Source organism: Molothrus aeneus, chromosome 10 (genome assembly GCF_037042795.1).
Source record: "Molothrus aeneus isolate 106 chromosome 10, BPBGC_Maene_1.0, whole genome shotgun sequence".
In the NCBI taxonomy this organism is placed as follows: Eukaryota; Metazoa; Chordata; class Aves; order Passeriformes; family Icteridae; genus Molothrus; species Molothrus aeneus.
Genome location: NC_089655.1, coordinates 7,234,484 through 7,253,111, shown reverse-complemented (window position 1 = coordinate 7,253,111; position 18,628 = coordinate 7,234,484). Strand labels below are relative to the sequence as shown.

At 38.4% G+C, this 18,628-nt stretch overlaps 1 protein-coding gene across 1 annotated transcript in view; it reads left to right on the top strand.

Moving 5' to 3' along the window:
* Positions 1-18,342, top strand: part of SLC25A36 (solute carrier family 25 member 36) — a 29,613-nt gene extending 11,271 nt beyond the window's left edge. Inside the window, exons 3-7 of the mRNA XM_066556403.1 lie at positions 2,048-2,125; positions 4,730-4,830; positions 12,141-12,207; positions 13,333-13,622; positions 14,319-18,342. Coding sequence (XP_066412500.1) covers positions 2,048-2,125; positions 4,730-4,830; positions 12,141-12,207; positions 13,333-13,622; positions 14,319-14,512 — 730 coding nt within the window. The 3' untranslated portion in view covers positions 14,513-18,342. The remainder of the gene's footprint in view (positions 1-2,047; positions 2,126-4,729; positions 4,831-12,140; positions 12,208-13,332; positions 13,623-14,318) is intronic.
* Positions 18,343-18,628: the final 286 nt, after the last annotated feature.

Here is an 18,628-nt window from a genome sequence, read left to right as displayed (position 1 = left end):
AATCACTTCTGCATCTTAAGCATCAGTGGAGGTGACTTGAAAGGCATCTCTGTCAGGAACCAAACTCAGAAAAACACAGGTGACTCTATTCTCTGGCAACAAAAGCAAATTCTTTTTTTCTCAAATATGTGTTGCATGTCATGTTACATTTTCTCATCATTCATGTTGTACAATTTAAACCTGAGGTCTTGCTAATGGAAATCTCATGAGCCTCTCAGTGCAGGCTCTCCATGTGACATAAGGCAGTCAGCTGAGGCTGTATGGAACACTTTCCTGCTATTCCAACCATGGATTTGCCCTTAACTGCTTTCAATAAACAAGTGCAGGCCCTGGGATCTGCTCCTTAGTGCAAGAAGTTACTGTCTTATTTTCAGTGCAGCCTCTGGCACTCCTCCAGCTGGTGTCTGAATGCAAAACAGCATCAGTAACTACCTCCATTATAATCCTGTTGCAACCTCTCTTTATCTCTTTGCTGCTCTGTCAAATTCTGGGACTGTAGATCCAAAAGAAGCAAACAGACCTGGTGCACTTCATTCCTAAGTTTCAAAGACACGGAGATTCCTGTTGCTTTGAATACATGTCTAGCAATACGTGCATATATACATGTGTAGCACATGATGTGGTAGTAGTGGTTTAAGTGGATACAGATCATGTTAACTGGGTTCAGCATTGCAAGGCATTAAAATGCTTTCATGATGACAGACAGGTCCAAATAATTTGTATTTCCAAGGTCCAAATAATTTGTATTTCCAAGGTGTCTTTGAGTGTGTGTTCAGTATTCCAATTACTGCTGTGGAGTGATGCTGCTCACATAGGGAACTCGTAGCTGATTGTTATGGACAAAAAGCTGGATATTGCTAGACACATTAAATGTCACTATTCCTAAATAGCAGTGGTAACTGCAGAGCCACTGGTTTGTTTTTGCTTAGTGGAAGCAAAGGTAAACTTTTTGTTTGACTTAGCAACAGGGCAATGGTGAATCAGCACCATTGAAATCAGGATGTCAGAATTGGCTTGGAATCTCTTTTAGTGCTATAGATTGCTTTCACTTGTTTGTTCTGATAGTAAATTCCAAACAAAATGGCCATTTCTACGAGGCTTTATTGAGTAATTGACTTGTCATTAACCTGCATGGCTCTTTGAAGAAGAAATATACAAAACTATTTGTGTACATTTACCATTGTTTCTAAATCAGTAAGCACAGGGTTCTGTTTTGTAGCATCTGGGAATGTAGTTAATTCTTAACTTTAAATCTGGTTCTAAAGTAATTGCTAGAGCAATTTCCAGTAATGGGATGCAGGTAGTCCCTGTTTCTCCTCCCATGTCCTACCATACTTTTAAACATACCAATGTGATTAGCATCTAGATTGTGGGGCAGACTGATTTCACTAGAACTGAATATTCATGCATAGTCTCTTACTGTGCCAGGCTACCTTGCTACATAGGTCGTCAGCTCTTCCTAAAATCCCCAACTCTGTGGGATCCATATTGCAAAACTAAAGGACTAAAAATGCCCCATTTGAAGTCTCAACTCAATGCTTGTACCACGCTTTCCTTAAATTCCACAAATGTACAGGGTTGCCCTGCCACTCAAAGTTCGCCAACATTGGGAGCTGAAGGGTGGTGAAAGGAGTGTAGTGTAGAATGAAGTATTTTTGCTCCTGAACAATCTACAACCTACACGAATGGTAATGTTTCCATGCTTAGTATTTTCTCCCTAATTCAAAGACACTTTCTTTAACTTCCTAACAGAGAACTCTGTACATGTATGTGTTCCTACATATAAGTTAAATCGGTATTTCAATCTGTTAAATCTGTATCTCATTATATGTGAGATCTCAAGTCTTATTTCTGCATTTAGTTTATGCTTTTCATGGCATTTTGAGCCATAATGGAATTTTTTATGCTGATTCTAGGAAATGACTAATTTTCTTTGTGGTCCACACTGTATTATTGCCAGTAACTATGAAATATGATGTAGTTTTGGTGCTTAGTGCATTCCTTAATTTTGCTTTGAGTGTTACAGTATTGTCTTCTTGTTTTCTAGGATGATCTTGCAAAATGAAGGCCCTCGTTCTCTGTTCAGAGGGCTGGGTCCTAATTTAGTTGGTGTTGCTCCTTCCAGGTAAATACAAACATGCACAATAAATGAAATACATTAAAGGCTTTAATGTGTATTTGAAATAAGTCTTGTATCTGCAGTTGTAAATACTTAATTAGCAGCAGGTAACTTTTGGTTCCTGGGGTAACTTTTTGCCTGAGGAATTGAGCCATTTAGGTACTCCAGAGCTCCAGCTCTCTCAGCATTTCCTATCCTATGTGCTGTTGAATAGTATTTACTGTTGTGTGCTATCCCTTATGCAGAGTTTTGTCCAGTTAAAAAGAAAAATTTTTAGGGAATTGCACATGTAAGCGACAAGTTTGGATCTTGGAAAATACCAAGGTAGCTTTCAGTTAATCCATCATCTTCAGGAAGCAATTATGTGATTGTAGCCTCAAAACAGTGGGTCTTCCTTCCTGAGTTCTGGTAAAGCACAGCCTGGTGCCCCCTTGCAGGAGGAAGCCTGTTCTGATATAAAAAGGGTGAGACACTGGGTAGGAGGAGAGACTTAGCAGCTGTCCCAGGGAAAGCAGATCCAGCAGTGGTCTGGGCTCCAAAGGGTACTGGGGCACTGCAGGGCTGAGGATGTAAATCTGATCTAGTTGGCACTGGTGGTGGTGGTGTCTGTTGCTCTGCATCAGCACAAATACTCCAGTTCCTCAGCTGGTGCTGGCAGGCAGAGAGTGAACATTTTGCCAGAGTTTGAATTTATCCTTACATAGAGCTGTCAGCTGAAGTTCAGTCCAAAAATGGGAGAATACATGGAAAAAGTATAAAAGCTGTGTAAAATTAATATATTCCTTAGGCCTGGATAAGGATACTGGAAGTTGTTTCCTGGCTCCTTTTTTTCCTTCTCTGTTTAAGAGAAGAGCCTTTATGCAGAGGGATTATATTCCACAAAGGTTTTATTCTTCCCTTGACTTAGTGCCTTGCTTTTGTTTATTTACTTTGTTTGAAGAGAAAACATTCCTATCTCCTGCACATTCAGTTGGAGATCATCTTAACTTTACTGGTTTGAAGTATTTGGAGGTTTCTGAAAAATACTACTAAGCTGAACTTTAGCTCTGATGAGGTAGTGTTCTTGAGATCCTCTGCATAAATAAGAAAAATACTTAATGAAATAATTAGGTTATCTTTATTTTTGCAATTTTTTAAAGGATTTAGGAATATCAGAGGTGCTTTCTTATCGCTAACTTCACACTGCCCTTTGGAAAAGCTGAAGTAAACCCAGCAGCATTTTTGTTATTGACACCTACAGGATATCAGCACTTCCTAGTCTGGAGAGCCTGCACTTTTGTGCAATAGATCAGTCTGTTCTACCAAGTCTTCAATATTGGTATCACTTTAAAAGCAATTTTTACCCAGGAAAGGGATCCATTGCATAAGTGACTATCCTCGATGAAGAAGATCCTCAGTTGGAAAAAAAAAATATATTTCTTTTCAATTAATTATATGTTAAATCTTCTGTTTTCCTTTGGTTCTTCCCCTAGGTGAAATACTTAGCTTGCTAAAATGTCTACTTGATGTACTGTGTAAACCTTTTTTGTAAGCACATCTTCATTTCCCTCTGGCTGATTCTGTCTTCAACCAGTACTTCATTTCAATTAAGCATTAGCTAAGTGGATTTAACATCAGCTCTTTGTATAAATAAGCTGCAGAGAAGCATATTTCATAACACATCCAGTGTACTTAACCGAGTTCAGGTTCCATTTTAGAAATTACACCGGTAAAGCAAGCACTTTATCTTCTTTGTAATAAAGAAAAACATGTTCACACGGCTAATGAGGTTAATGTTCTGCTTGGGAAAAGTGGCACATTGATTTTTTTTTCTCTTGCAGAGGGGTGTCTGTAGATTTAAAACAACTGAATTACAACCTGAAGTGTGAGGTTTATATGTGCTTAAAATAAGTTTTTTAGATGTAATGAGTGAAAGCAACCATTTTTTGTAATATATTGAATTGGGTTGCTGACTTTGCTAGCTTTGTTTGGATACCAGCTCACAGATTTGCGTAACACAAGTTTACAACATTTTTCATGGTGTGTTGAGAGACAAAAATCAGTGTCTATTATAAATACAAGTCTGGAAACAAAATGTGAGTCACAGCTTCAGAGCTGTTCTAGCATTTAAAGTATAAATATTTATAACATCAAGTTATCAACATTTAAATGTTAAATGCTATAGTAATAAGAATGTTTGTTTCTTTTATGAAGCTGCATATTTGGTAGTTTTCTTCAAATTGTCCTGCTACTGAAATGACTTTAGGTCCATTAGAGAAAATTTCTATTATTTATGTTGAAGAATACTAAAACTTCTTCAGTGTTTTTCTTCTCTGGCTGAACTTCTTCCTAGTGTCACAAACATCATTGCCATATTTGAAATTATCTGTCCTCCCCCTCACTAGTTGGTAATTGGAGTTGTTGTGTGGAAAAAAAGTGTCATGTTTAGGTTCTTTATTTCATTTCTAGAATAGTCCCACTACATTGCAAGAGTTAATCCTTGAGTAGTTCTTCACTGGGGAAGGGAGTTTTAGCCCAAGATAATCTTCAGTCAGTGAAGTCATTGGTGCTGCTTGTTGAGAATTTGGAAATGTAAAACATATTATAACTTTGATTTTGTTCTAATTTTAGAGCAATATATTTTGCTGCTTACTCAAATTGCAAGGAAAAGTTGAACAATATTTTCAATCCAGATTCTACCCAGGTACACATGATTTCAGCTGGTGTGGCAGGTAAGGATCTGTAACTTTTTAGCTTCAACCTACAATCATATCTGCAAATAAGAGGTGACAATAAATATGGAAAAAACCCCAACAAAACAGAACGTGCTCAGTAATTGAATGATGCCGGTTTACTGGTTATCTGCCTTGGCCTGCCATTAAACAGGCTCTCTGGAGAATGTATGCATGAAACTGCACTAAGTGATAGATAACAGTGTGTGTGAACAGTCTTCTCTAGAAAACCTCCATGCCTGCTTTTTCAGTTGTAAACTTGTGAAATGAAAAATGTAACCTTTCAAAACAGTAACTTGTTGCTGTGTAAGCTATGAACAGTGTTTGCACTGACTCCTGGTTTAATTCTTCCTAATCAGTTTTTTTACCACCACTCTGCTACAGCTTTGTATATTTTAATTATTTTTGTCCTTCAGAAATGTACCTGCAGTTATTTGTGTAAATTATATGTAACAATCTCTCCTCCTTTGCTCATATACCAGTCTATGAGAAGTTTGCTCTGCCACTAAAAAGTCAGAGAAGAGCAGATTTTTCATAGTTCTCATGTATTTTCATCTCTGTAGAAATAATTCCTGTTTTATATCTGCAGTGTAACTTTGGTGTATTTTAGCAGCTACAAGTATTTGTTGCTTGATTTGAATATTCTGTGCTTTGGGATCATTAACAAGGGGGAGTTAAAGGCAACTGAGCTGAGTTATGGTCATGGACTCATGCTGATAAAATCAAAACATGGGTTGGCAACACTTTATCTGTTGTTGCTTGTGCCCTTCCTGCCCAAAAACAAATGTTCAGGGTTTTTTATAGGCCATGGGCACTTTACAGATGAATTCTGACAATTTAATTGTTGAAGTTCCTAAGTCCTGTCAAATGTTACAGCCAGTCTGTAGAATGCGAGTACTGGCAATCTGGAATGGACTGATAAAGGTGTGATAACAGAATAAGGAATAGGATTTGTTTTCTATTTAATGCTTGCTAATAATCTGATACATAGAGATATATTACATGGTATATAAAATATAAGTGACATTAGCTTTATACCTAAATGACACTACTGTTCATCTCTGGCACATGAAATGTTGTGACAGTTTTTAATCTTTAAGGTGTAAGAAGAGCTCCTTTATTTTGCCCAAGTCAGACAAGGACAATGCAGTGTTTGGTTTTTAATCATCTAGAAGTGAGTGGTTTTGTTTGTTGGTGAATAGCATGGGGAATGGGATGGAAGGGGATTTAATGAAGAGTTCAGCCTAATCAGTTAATTGCATCAAGAAAGATGAAGAGTCTTCAGGTCCTTGTCAAGGGAATAAAACATGCCCTTAATTTGAGGGCAGGGGGAAGTGTGGGGGGGTAATAAACAGATCTGTCCTCAATTGAAGGCAACTTGTGCATCTCATGCAGTGCTGCAGACAAGTGAAGATTCTGAGTGTTCCTCATCTTTGGAAGCTGCTGCCCTCATTCTGTAAAGCACATTTGTGGGGATGTGCTGTAGTGCCTTTTCCTGGGTGTTTGCAGCCTCAGGCTGTGGCTTGTCATGGAGCTCTGTAGCTGCTCCCCTTCAGAAGGTTGGTGTTGTGCATTTGTACATGCAGCTGCAGTAAACTGGGAAATGGATTTGAGCCTTTATTGCTGTTTACCTTTTTTTCCTTTTGTGTACAAGTTCTAACATTGAACTGCTCTTGGGGCTGTTAACCTTCTCATACTTCCCAGGTTCTGCAGTTGTATTTCTAAACCACAGTCAGTGAAACAGAATGCTCAGTGCAGGCTCACACCATAGGTCTTGGCACTGCACAGTACAGAAATTCTCAGGTTCTTTGACAAACAACATTTCAGTTCTCTCTTCTGGTGTTATTCTGATATATGAAAAGGACTGCAGTTAACAGTGCTTTCTTGGGAATGTGCTAACCTTGTTTTTGTAATTCTAATATATTTCAGAAAATGCACTTAAACCAGCCATTAACAGTTTTACCTGCAAGGTTTGTATTGCTGTATGCTGCAAATCACCTTAAAGAAATGGCAAAATAACAGGGACAAGATCAAATGTGAGCTCTTACTTGGTTGACAGGTTAATACATAGGATCATTGCAATATTTGCTTTAGAACCCAAGGTTTCAAAATTGGCAAGGAGGATAAATACTTCAGAATTAGCAAAAAAAATAATCAGTATTGGTGTTTTTCTTTTTCAGCTGCCATTGGTTTCAGTAAGGAATTGAGTAATTCAGTCTTAAATGAGGGTTGTTGTTTTGTTGGTGGTTTTTTGGTGGGTTGGTATTTTTTTGGATATGACCTTTCTGTTTCATAGTCTAATACCTAATTAGCATGAAGTGGGATTTGCACTTACATAGCTTTTCCTGTAGGTTGCAAAATACAGTAATGATGCAAAAATATGTTTTTAAACAACATAATTGTAACATTGTTTTATTAAAGTACTGCAAATAGTGAACTTCAGTCAACTTTACATTCTGTTTATTTGTATAATGTGCTAATACATGTCTCAGGCTAGACTGATGTCATTATTAAATAAGGATGGTTTTGTGCACTCGGTGGTTTTGGGAGTGAAAAGCTGATGTATAGTATTTTAAGCATATTTTTTTGTTGGTTGGTTTTAGGCCTGATTCTTCATTCTCAAAATATATATTTATGGTTTTAAGGTTCTTTTACTGAGTTTGTTTTATTCTAAGGAGAGTGAAGTATCTGCATATTAGTAACTGATGCCTTATGCAAGCAGAAATGAATGCTGTCTTCTTGCTGTTTCCAGCATACAGAGCACATCCCCTTCATACCTAAAATATCTGTGTTGACATGAAGAAGTACTCAGCAATCCTTTTTGCTTAATCCTGAGCATAAACATGGTTCTCTTTTTGCAAACTAGGGCAGGGAATATATCTGAGCTTGGTACAAGACTGTTTGCTTGTGTGAAGAGAGTTGATTTCTGGACATTTCCAAGTTAGGCTAAATTCTCAGATTCACTATAAACTCTGCCTTCTCATTGCACTCAACCTCTCTCACCACAAAGAAGAAAAGCTGTAGAGAACTGAATGTGATACTTGATTCCTGTATGGCTTTCTTGTTTGCTTTTTTAATGATTTACAGCCTCAATCAGAAAACATGGTTGCAAATCTGCTGCAAAACTACTTTGCCTTGTATGCTTTTGCTATTTTTTTCTAGAGTTTTACTGGCAAACCAACCCAAATGCAGATTTTTTTTAATTACTAATATTTATTTATTTAAAAATAATTGGGATCACTTTATTACTTAGAGATACATTACTTTGTAAGTTTCTAATACCATGTACACAGTTAATTCATACCAAATAAAATGCATATTTAGTTCACTGACCTTAGAAAGTTGGATTTCATAAGGCATCTTTTCTGTCCTAAGACTAGGCTAGCTTTAGTGAATAGTATTTTCAAGGGAGTGGGGAAGGAGGAGGTTTCACTTGTAAATTTTCTATATAGGTAAGTATTTGGAGGTATAAAATTAAATTGCTGCAAATGAGCAGAAATTTCAGTACTCAGTGCATTTTACACATCTATTTTAATATCTGTGGCCTGTTTTGATTATTTTTCTTTCTTTTTTTCCTAAACTTTTACCTGCAAACAGTTAGATTTCCCAATAACTGACAAATCCTTCCGCTGGGATTCGATTTGTACACTTGTGTCTGATGAGGTCACTGCTTGTTGTTATGATACAGAAAAGCCTGTGTCTATTTTAGGCATTTACTGTACATTTCTCCCGTGAAAAGAGTGAGATCGTGTCATCTCATGCTCCCCCTCCGCAGGTCACTTCCTGCAGCAATATGGACTAACTTAAACCTCGTGAGTACTGAACTGAGCGTCTCTTGCAGCCTCTAGTGTAAGAACCACACCTTGGGTTTGTGATATTATTGAATAAACACCGTAAGGGGAACACACTTGTAGCTTGAACTCAGATGATGTGCATTGTGCAAAGACATCACTTTTCCTTAACTCTGTTTAGAGTGATTTTTTTTTTTCTGTGCCATTCAGGGAAAGGTAGGAAATACCTTTCACTGAGAGCTGCTACTCTCCTTAGCTCTGGTCAACTGAAAGCCCCTACTGGGTTAAACAAGGCATTTTTGGGAGGTTTTTTTCCCAGTATTCCAGAGCTGCCTTTAAAATGCTGCAGCTGATATTCTGTGTTGTCACATTTATTTCAAAGACCTCTGTTCTTTTTCTTTTTTAATATGTGTATATAATCCTTTCTGTCTCTTTCTGTTTACTCTTTTGGTTTGTTTTTATTTTACTACTTTTAAATTTTTATTCATCATTCCATGTTCACATGCGTCTGTATCAATTACATTGGCTTATAGATAAAAAAGCACCAACCCTATCCTTTGAAATATGATGCATAATAGGAATACCTGGGATCTTACCTGTCAGTAGCTGGGATAGCTGAAAAAGTAGATTGAGATAATTCTGTCTGAAGCTGGGATAAAATAAAATAAAACTACAGAAGTTTGTAGTATTGCCAGATTTATCTGTACTTTTTCATGAATCTGGGATCTTTCTTGAGGGTGCAACACATTGATAGGCACTGTAAAGGATTATAAAGATTAAGGCTTTTAAAAAGAAAAAAGGAAACAATTGATGGATCTTCATGGCAGTTGTTGAAAACCCCAAAGTTTGTTTTAACAAATATTTTTGCTACAGATTTTCCGTATTTAAAAATCAAAGTTTATCTTCTCAAGGATCCTAAATGGTATATTTCATGTTTTGGAGGACTTTCCTTGGTGTCAGCACCACACAATTCCTTTTTCTTCTTCAACTAACTGCATTTGCTACATTAGCTGTAAGAATTGACCTGTAGTGATCTCACCTTGAAACCTGAATTATTGGAGGCCCTTTGATTTGAAAACTTTGGTTTGAACTGTCAGCTTAGGCCTGTGACAGCCATGGGAAAAAATACTGCCATGTTGCTGAGTATCTGATCCTACATTTAAATAATGCTTAGAGTGACCCCAGGAATGCAGTTTTCAGTAGAGTAGGGGCTGCATCCTGTGCCAACCACTCTTCCCTGGAAATTACCAATATATTCTACTCACCCACTGATGGCACCTATGCATTGCCTGCTCCAGATTCAGGATTTGCAGACACCTTTATTTTGAGTTGAATATGAAGGAGAAAGGCCATATATTACAGCCTAAGAATTACAAAATTCTTCCTTTAATAGGAATGCAAAAAGATTTTTGCCTTTGTTAACTTGTAATTAAGAACTAGGAGAGACTTTGAGAACTAATTTTGGTTTTTTAGAGAAGTCTTTCAGGGAAGATGTGTTGGTAGGGAAAGTGAGTGATATTTTTCCCCACCTTATTTCAAAGCCTTTGTCGCAGTTCTGTGCATTTCCTACTGCACTTCATGCCACAAAGATTCTGATTGGAAGTCAAAATTAAAACTTTATTAGTGCCAGCGTAAAGAAATAAAACCATGCAAGAATGAAATTTCCTTTTAGAGTAGATGACTCAGGCTCAAGCACTACTGGAATCAGTGGAGTTTCTGTGACATGAAGTGACAGGTCAGACAGGTTATGGCTGCTTGAGCTACAGAACCTGTTTTGCACATGTGGTGTTTTAAAAACATCTCATGCCTTGTTTTGGCAGAGTTTTTCCCCAATGCTTTGAGTTTTTACATCATTTGCCTCCATTAAATAGAGATATAGAACTCTTGGATTGTTAGGATTTCACTGCATTATGTGAAGGTTATAAAGAAGTACTGAGGTATAGGAAGAATGAGTAGTGAATCAGGAAAAAAAAAGCCAATTCCAAATCTTTATTATCTATCATAGGAAGTTGCTTAGTTAAGTAGTTTGAGCCAGTTTAAAAATCTGTTTAATTAGAAAATTGAACAGAAGCCTCCAATCTGTTTTCATTCTTCTGGTGTATAAAACCATCTCAATCTTAGTAGCTGCCAAATCTGATAATTTTTTTAAAGAACCTGAATTGAAAACCATAATGACCTGTTTAAGCTTTGAGGGTGGGCACAGATCAAGCCTTAGAACAGTTAAGATCCCCTGGCATTTCTGAGTATTGCAGACCTTTGTGTGCAATGTAAACCTAGATTGTGATTGAGCAGGAGTAACATGTATGCAACCAGTTCTGCTAAATCTGTTTCTGTGAGCTGTTAGTGATCTGATAAAAGAGCTTATCAATAGCCTGTTGCTGGATAAGTACTGTGCCCCAGCCATGCACTGAGCAAGGTAACTCTGTCCTTCCCCACACACCCAGTCCATCCCTGTGCAGGAGGGCAGTGTGTCTTTGTAGTTATAAACCAGCCATGTGTGTCACGTAGAGAGCAAGTGTCTAAATTTATCATCTCTTGCCTGGCCATGTTCCAGCTTTTCCCTTTTCCTATTCTCTCCTGCAGACATGACACCTCATTGATGGTGCATGTGTGGTATTGCAGCTTGAGATGATTTTTTTAATTTTACTTTTTTTCAGAGCTGCCTTTCACTCTGCTTTCTCTCTCTCTCTCCACAGTTGTGCAGAAGTAAGAGTAATTCTTACTTCTTTTTTTTTTTCTTTTTTCCTTTTTTCTTTTTTGTTTCCTTTTTTCTTTTTCTTCTGTTTTCTTTAGTGGACTGAAAATCAAAGCTTTAACCCTTGGCCCTTATGCAAGCCTGAGTAGTTGCTGTCTGTCTGAATAGTTAGAAGTCATAGTATTTACTTTTAACAATTTAAACACTCATATGCTTATAAAAGTATCCCAAGGCCAGCCAACAATCGCTGCTTTGAATACTAAATAAAAGATTAGCACTCAAATATAACTGCTCTTTATAGTTCAGTATTAAAAGGTCTCCTAATTTGCAGTAATAAATGCCTTTTAACTGCACCAAAAGTAGTATTTATTCAGTCTGCATGCTTTTAAACTCGGATTGTATTTCAGGTAACAAAGTAAATTGAGGCAATGTTTTATAGCATCTCAAATTGCTATTGCTGTCTCTGCAATGCATTCTTATTGACTTTTTTTGCCCAATTGGCTGACATTTGTCTAGTTGGCATTGCTGTTTTGTGGTGTCAAAACAGGGTTGGTATTAGATAGGCAGAGAACTGTACTTAATTTGGCTTTTTTTTATATGGGGCATCTTGTGCTAAGAATCAAACTTATTCAATATTAATGTAAAATTTAAAAACAATTTAAGTGTTTATTGGCTGTATGGATTCACAAAATGGGGACTTGAGCAAAATCAGTATAGTCCGAGTTTTTGCATCCACTGTACCTTAACTGTGTGCATTTGGAATTTAGATGCATCTGTTCTTGTGATATTATCACATCTAATTATGTTGTTTTTACATTTTTTAGGCTTTACTGCGATCACAACAACTAATCCCATTTGGTTGGTGAAGACACGATTACAGCTTGATGCAAGGTAAAGTGCTAATAGGGAACCTCAGTTCTATGATAACATTGTACTAAAGTCTTGTGAATCTGTTCTCACTCCAGAATGGAGTGTATTCTTAAACATTCAGCATTTCAGATTTGCAAGGTTGATGCTGGTCTCTCTACAAGTTACACTATCACTTTTCTTTTTAATCTGTTCTGAGACATGCTTGAGGCACTGTCGTGGACTGACCAGCAAATTTGTAATGAATTAAAAGGTTAACAGTTTCATTAAAATCATGTTCTACCAACCATATGCTTACATTTTCATTCAGTAATACATTCTCTTTAACTGTTGAGCTAAACATTTCTGAAATACAGATTCAGTATTATAGGAAATGTTTAGGAAAATGCTTTAAACATCCCCATTTCTTTTTATTCTGACTTGCTCACTCAGACCTCTGCTGGCACAGTCCATGTGCCTGCACTTGCAGCTGTAGTGAAGCACATCTTTACAGAGTTGTCATGGGTTTGCATAGTTGTGTACAGTAATCTAACTACTTCAGTATGCACAGCTCAATTCAGTGAGCAAGCTCAAAATGAGAATAAAACTTCATTTGCCAAATACTGTTTGAAATAGGTATGTCTAATGAGCATTTTCCTTGACATCAGCAGTGGCTTAGTTCAATCAAACAACAGCTCCCAGTGTTGCACTGGTTGCTGTGCCAGTTGTTTGCTGAGAGCTGTAATGCTGAGGGCTGCTCTTTCAGCTCTTAGCCACTGAATGCTGTGGAGCTCTTTATTGAGGTAACAATCAGGGCAAATTCATTATGCAAAAGGAAATGGTCATTTTTCTCACGAGTTGCTGACATTGATAGTCCATTTGGGAGTCTGTTTCCCAGCACTTTATTGTATGAGAGTTGGGGAGGCCTAAAGCTACCCAGCGTTTCACTGTGATACTTTGTCTTTAGTCACTCTGTGAAGTTTGGCTTGGATTCCCTGTAATGCTTTACCTGTGTTTAGTGCTGAAGGCCTTTGAGACTGTGACTTGGAGCCCCTCAGCATCAGTGTTGAGTATTTCCTAAGTCTTCTTGTCACTACAAACCTGTTGAATTAATTTTCCAGTCTCTCTGGTTGCACCAGTTGATACTCTGACTTGTTTTCTCCTTTGTAGGAATCGTGGAGAAAAGCGAATGAGCGCGTTTGAGTGTGCCCGCAAAGTTTATCGCTTGGATGGCTTTCGAGGCTTTTACCGGGGAATGTCTGCGTCCTACGCAGGCATATCTGAGACTGTTATTCACTTTGTCATTTATGAGAGTATTAAGAAAAAATTACTGGAGTATAAGACTGCTGGTGCCATGGACAATGAGGAAGAATCGGTAAAAGAAGCATCGGACTTTGTTCGGATGATGATGGCTGCTGCCACTTCCAAAACGTGTGCAACATCAATAGCATATCCCCATGGTAAGTGGGACATGTGCAGCTGAGACCCTGAGGCAGATCCATCAAAGGGAGTCTTAGTGAGATTTGTAGGTAGCTTTGGTTTACTTGCTCAAGAAATATTTCCCTGTCTGAATATCAGTTTTAGCAGGTCAGCGTGAGTATATTATTCAGAAATGGAAGTGCTTTATAGTGGATGTCCAGCATGACCTTTTCTTAGGCAATGTTTATTTTGCCAAGGGATTGGCCAGGATATGGCCCAAGGTACTCAAAGAGGTACTTTTTCATATACTTTCCATATACTCAGCAATTTTCCCTAATGTGCCATCCCTTCAAGGGATGCAGGCTGCCTAGTATGTATGTCAGTTGCACTTGATCTTCCTGCAAAGTAGTTGTGTATACGTTGTTGTTAATGAACTGAGTACTGAACTTATGTCAACTTCTGAGCTAAAATGTAACCCCAAGCAACAGTCCTCTTTTTGGATTGTAGCTAAGCAAATGAACTTGCCTTGTTTAGCCAAATATCTAATACTTGCTCTCTTCTTACACATACTTGGTTTGCTACTCTCTTTGTCATCCTCCTCCCTTTTTTAAAGAGGAGTTAGGAGATTGATTGGGGAGGGGTGTAAAAGTCCCTGATCGGTTGCTGGGAAAAATAATGAGAAGTGGTGAATGTAACCACTCAATTTTTCTGTTTTCTCACTGGTTTTCTTTGTACAGAGGTTGTACGAACAAGACTAAGAGAAGAGGGAACAAAATACAGATCTTTCTTCCAGACACTGTCTTTGCTTGTGCGAGAGGAAGGATATGGCTCCCTTTACCGAGGTCTGACTACACACCTGATCAGACAGATCCCAAACACGGCTATCATGATGTCCACCTATGAAGTTGTAGTCTACTTACTTGATGGATAGCAGTGTGACAAGGTGAAAGAAGGTGGAAGACTGAAAGACTGGAGTGGACCACTGAATGTCAATGCCAATGTGGTGGGCTAAAGGAGCGTTGTATCAGGAGCAAGCAGCTGTGGACGAAACAGAAGGTTGATTGTGGGCAACTCTGAATAATTTTGCTGCCTTTATTGTGTGGTCTCATGTCAATGTGACAAATGGGAACTGCCCCTTAGAGAATGCCTTCATACATCTCTTAATTCAGAATTATTCTTTTCTTTTCATCTGTTAAACTAGACAAAGCCATTGAGTCATCTTCAGAGACCTGATGGGTGAGGGAGGGGACATGAAATATGTTGCTGGGCAGTCCTATTACCTTCTCTTAGTGATTGCTCTCAGCTACATCATTTTTATTCTGTTTTACTGCACAGTAACCTGTTGGAGGAATGGTCAAGACAGTACTTTCATAGCTTTCTATACCTGAAACTTCCATTTAGTTGCTCTGAAGATTCATTAAGAGACTGAGGTAGTGTGGTAAGTGTGTGAAGTTTTTCATGTTGCTACCTCAAGACAAAATAAGGTGCAGGGACCCAGAACAGTTATTTCTTCACTACAAAAGGTGATACCTGTTGTAGCTTTTTGGTCTTGATTGTTTTGTTTTGTTTTTCTTGATGTTTGAGCAGTGTTGTGGGTTAATGAGACAGAGTCTGATTGTTCAACTCTTCAGGTTATTGGTCTGTTCATGTTGGTGTATGTGGACTTCTGGTCCTGCTGCATCATACTTTTTCTTTTCTGGAACCTCTCCTAAGGCAGAGAGGCCTATGAAACATTGTCCTGTCTCATCAGTTTTCCTTGCCAATATTTTCAGGTCACTCACACAGCTAAGGAAGTTGCTGAATGCCACTTTATAGCCTTTTTAAGGGTTTGTAATGTGATGAGAAATCTCAACTAGTCCAGCCTCCCATTTGTGAAGACAGGATTCACTCAGTTTCATGCTACCTAAGCACAAGCTGTATTACCCTTAAATATCTGGCAAATCCTGCCTTGGATTACCAGTGTTTATATGGGAGTACTGGGGGAGAACACATATCACTGTGGCTAGGGTGACCAGAAAGCAGAAAACAGTTGAAGCTGTTATATATCCTGTCAGTGCAGACAGTCTCTGTGCAGAAGGATGGAGAAATTGTAAATAATATTTTCTTGAAAGCATTCCCCCTCATAAATGCTGTATCACTTCTCTCAGCTTGAGCCTGTGTACTGAGCTATAACCTTGTCCTCCACATTGTCTGATTATTCAGGCATTGGTTTTGTTCTGTAAGCCAATTGCACATTAATGCCTTGCATTCAGCAGTGAGGCTTAGCTGGTTTATGCTGTCATAATTTACAGAATTTTCCAAAATCATACAACTGGAGTGTCAAGCAGTTTAATATTACAGGAAGTTTTACAGCTTTACAGACAGATATCTTCTCAGTCTGCATCCACTATCCTTATGAGGAAGATGATAATTTATAAGTTGGGGTCAATAGCTTTCACCATATAAATGCTGCTACACTGGCATGGACAGAACTGTGCTCTCAGCTCTTCCAGTGTGGTACTTCAGTACACTTGAACTGTGCATCATGTGCAATGGCTTTATTTTATGAATGACTTCTTATGCACTTTGTGGCCTTCTTAGGGCTTATGACTTTCTTCCTCTTACTGATTATCTGGAATCAAACCATGTTTGTAATATGCAGTTTGGCTTTAAACAAAGCATGTGGTTTGATTTCTGTGTAAGCTGTGCAGGAGTTTATGCTGTAAATCCATAGCATCTCTGTGGCACTGGTTCTGTAGGCTCTGTGTAAAACCTCAAAGCTTGCAGAACAATCAGTCTGGGTTTTTCTCGTTTGCTTTCCTTTATTTTGACCCTTGTCATGTTTTCCATAGAGTGTCAAAGTATTTGAGTATTTCATGTAATTCTCTGTATTAATTGCTTATCCTCTAAAAGCCACCCATAGTAAGTACATTGACCTTGCAGTGCTGTATTGACTTCCCTGCTTGGAAAATGTTCCCTTTTTAAAGACAGTATGGTCTGAGGGGTGACCGTGGTGAGCTTGATTGTCTCAAACAAGTGAAAGGAGTGCTTAAATGATTTTAAAGTGGGCTTTTTCTAGTGGTCTCCCTAGGAAAAGACTGGAGTACTTATGACTGACCTAAGCCTTGATGTGATGCTTTTGTTCAGATAAATAAATGCAGTAATAGTGACTTACTGTAATTTTTGTGATGTAGGAAGTGGTCACTCTTTAGGTTATCTAGATTACACAGTCATAGCTGAAACTTAAATTGGCAAAGACCATATTCAGCTTTGGAGTTCATGAATACAGTGAACACTTGGAGTAGCCTAGGCTTAATGAGACATCCTCTCCTCTCTTTGGATACATTGTCCCTCGCTTCTGTGTTTGTCTCCCATTCCTGAGTATTCCCTGGGTACGGTGTGTGTGCCTTCTCTGGGTAAGAGCAGAGCCCCTGGAGGTGATAAGTAGGACAGTTAAACAAGGACAGTTGAATATGGGAGATAACAGCTAAAAGCAGACAATCAGCTTATTACTCCACCTCTTTAAATGTTTGTTTTCAACTTCAGGGGTGATCATTTTGGCTTCTTTTGCATAACCAAACATAACCCAAACATTTCTCGGGATTTTTCATTATTTTTAAACTACAAGTACGTGCAAAATTACCTCTGATATATTTCCCAAAGATCTTTAAATTATTTATGTTTTCTTGATATTTATTATAAAAACTCAAGGGAAATAGCAAGATGCTTCATTCAATAATATCCTTAACTACAGAGCTGAAAGCAGTGCATTTCAACTTGGTCATATTCATTTGTATTTGGGTGTCATGTGTGTATGTCCCACCTGTGTGTGCTAGACGATGGGACGAGTGAGGGACTCTTTCTTTCTTTAGTCGTGAATTCGTTCCTCGTTTCGCCGGCTGTGGGCGGGCGCGGCCGGCAGGTGGCGCGCCCTCCGCGGAGTCCCGGCACGGAGCAGCCGCGGAAAGCGGGTCCGGAGCGGCGTGCGGGGCCCTCCCGCGCTGCCAGCCCCGCTCTCCGTGCTTGGCAGGGGCTCACACGGGGAGCTGTGGAGGTTCCTGGTGTTGTAGTTGTAACTGAGACATCGCCTGTCACTTTGCCATCTCTGCCCCTAGCTCTGTTTACATAACGCACTCCGCATCTTCCCTTGCCGATTGAGGTGTTAATGACAGCGGATTGTTTGTTTGTTAATGACAGTTTCTGCTAGTCTGTTTTTTGTACGACATCTGCAACATTCCTCAGACTGCAGCATTGTAAAAGAATGCTTCCAGAGACAAGAGTGGAGAGCCTTTATAAATGTTGCTTCCTGTTTAAACTGTTCCGATTTGGAAAACAAGCTGAATGCTCAAGTGTGCCTAGGTAAATGTACTACTTTTTTCAACTTTGTCTGTTAAGACTGAATTATGTAAGTTTTTTCAGTTCTTCTATTTAAGAGTCTGCCTACCCTGCATATGTGAACATAACTATGCCCTCAGAGTCATAGCTAAACACTCACAGATGACAGATTGAGAATACTTCAAGTACTCACGTGAGGTTTGCTATTATTCTTGCATACATGTAGTTGGCTGTAAACTATGTGCATTTACTCTGTATTTATATAGTTAACTTTTTGTTTGGATTGCTTTAAACTTCAAAGCAAATTAAAATTATGTGCTTCTATTCAAATGTTGCCTGCTGTGCTAAACTGTACACTGTTTTTAACCTTTGAATTTTTCTATTATTGATACATACCAGTGCCTGCACAGTTGTGATTAAAAATGAAAAATTCATTAACCCAGTGAATCATTTTATCTTGTACCATTTTATAGTAGCTGAAAATAAGGTGTGTGTATTGTATCTTTAGTATGGCCTTTTTGGAGGAATTCATGGATCACTTAAACTAGCAGTATGTGTTGGTGCAGTTGGATTTGAACACTGTTACCTCTACAGAACCAAACAACCCTGTCTGTCAACTGAAATTCAGGAGCTGGTGACCACAAAACTCATGTCCATTTGAAGTGCCAGCTAGCACAAGCCAGTGCTGACAAAACTGAAGGGCAGTAATTCCTTAAAATGCTCAGAGTTAATT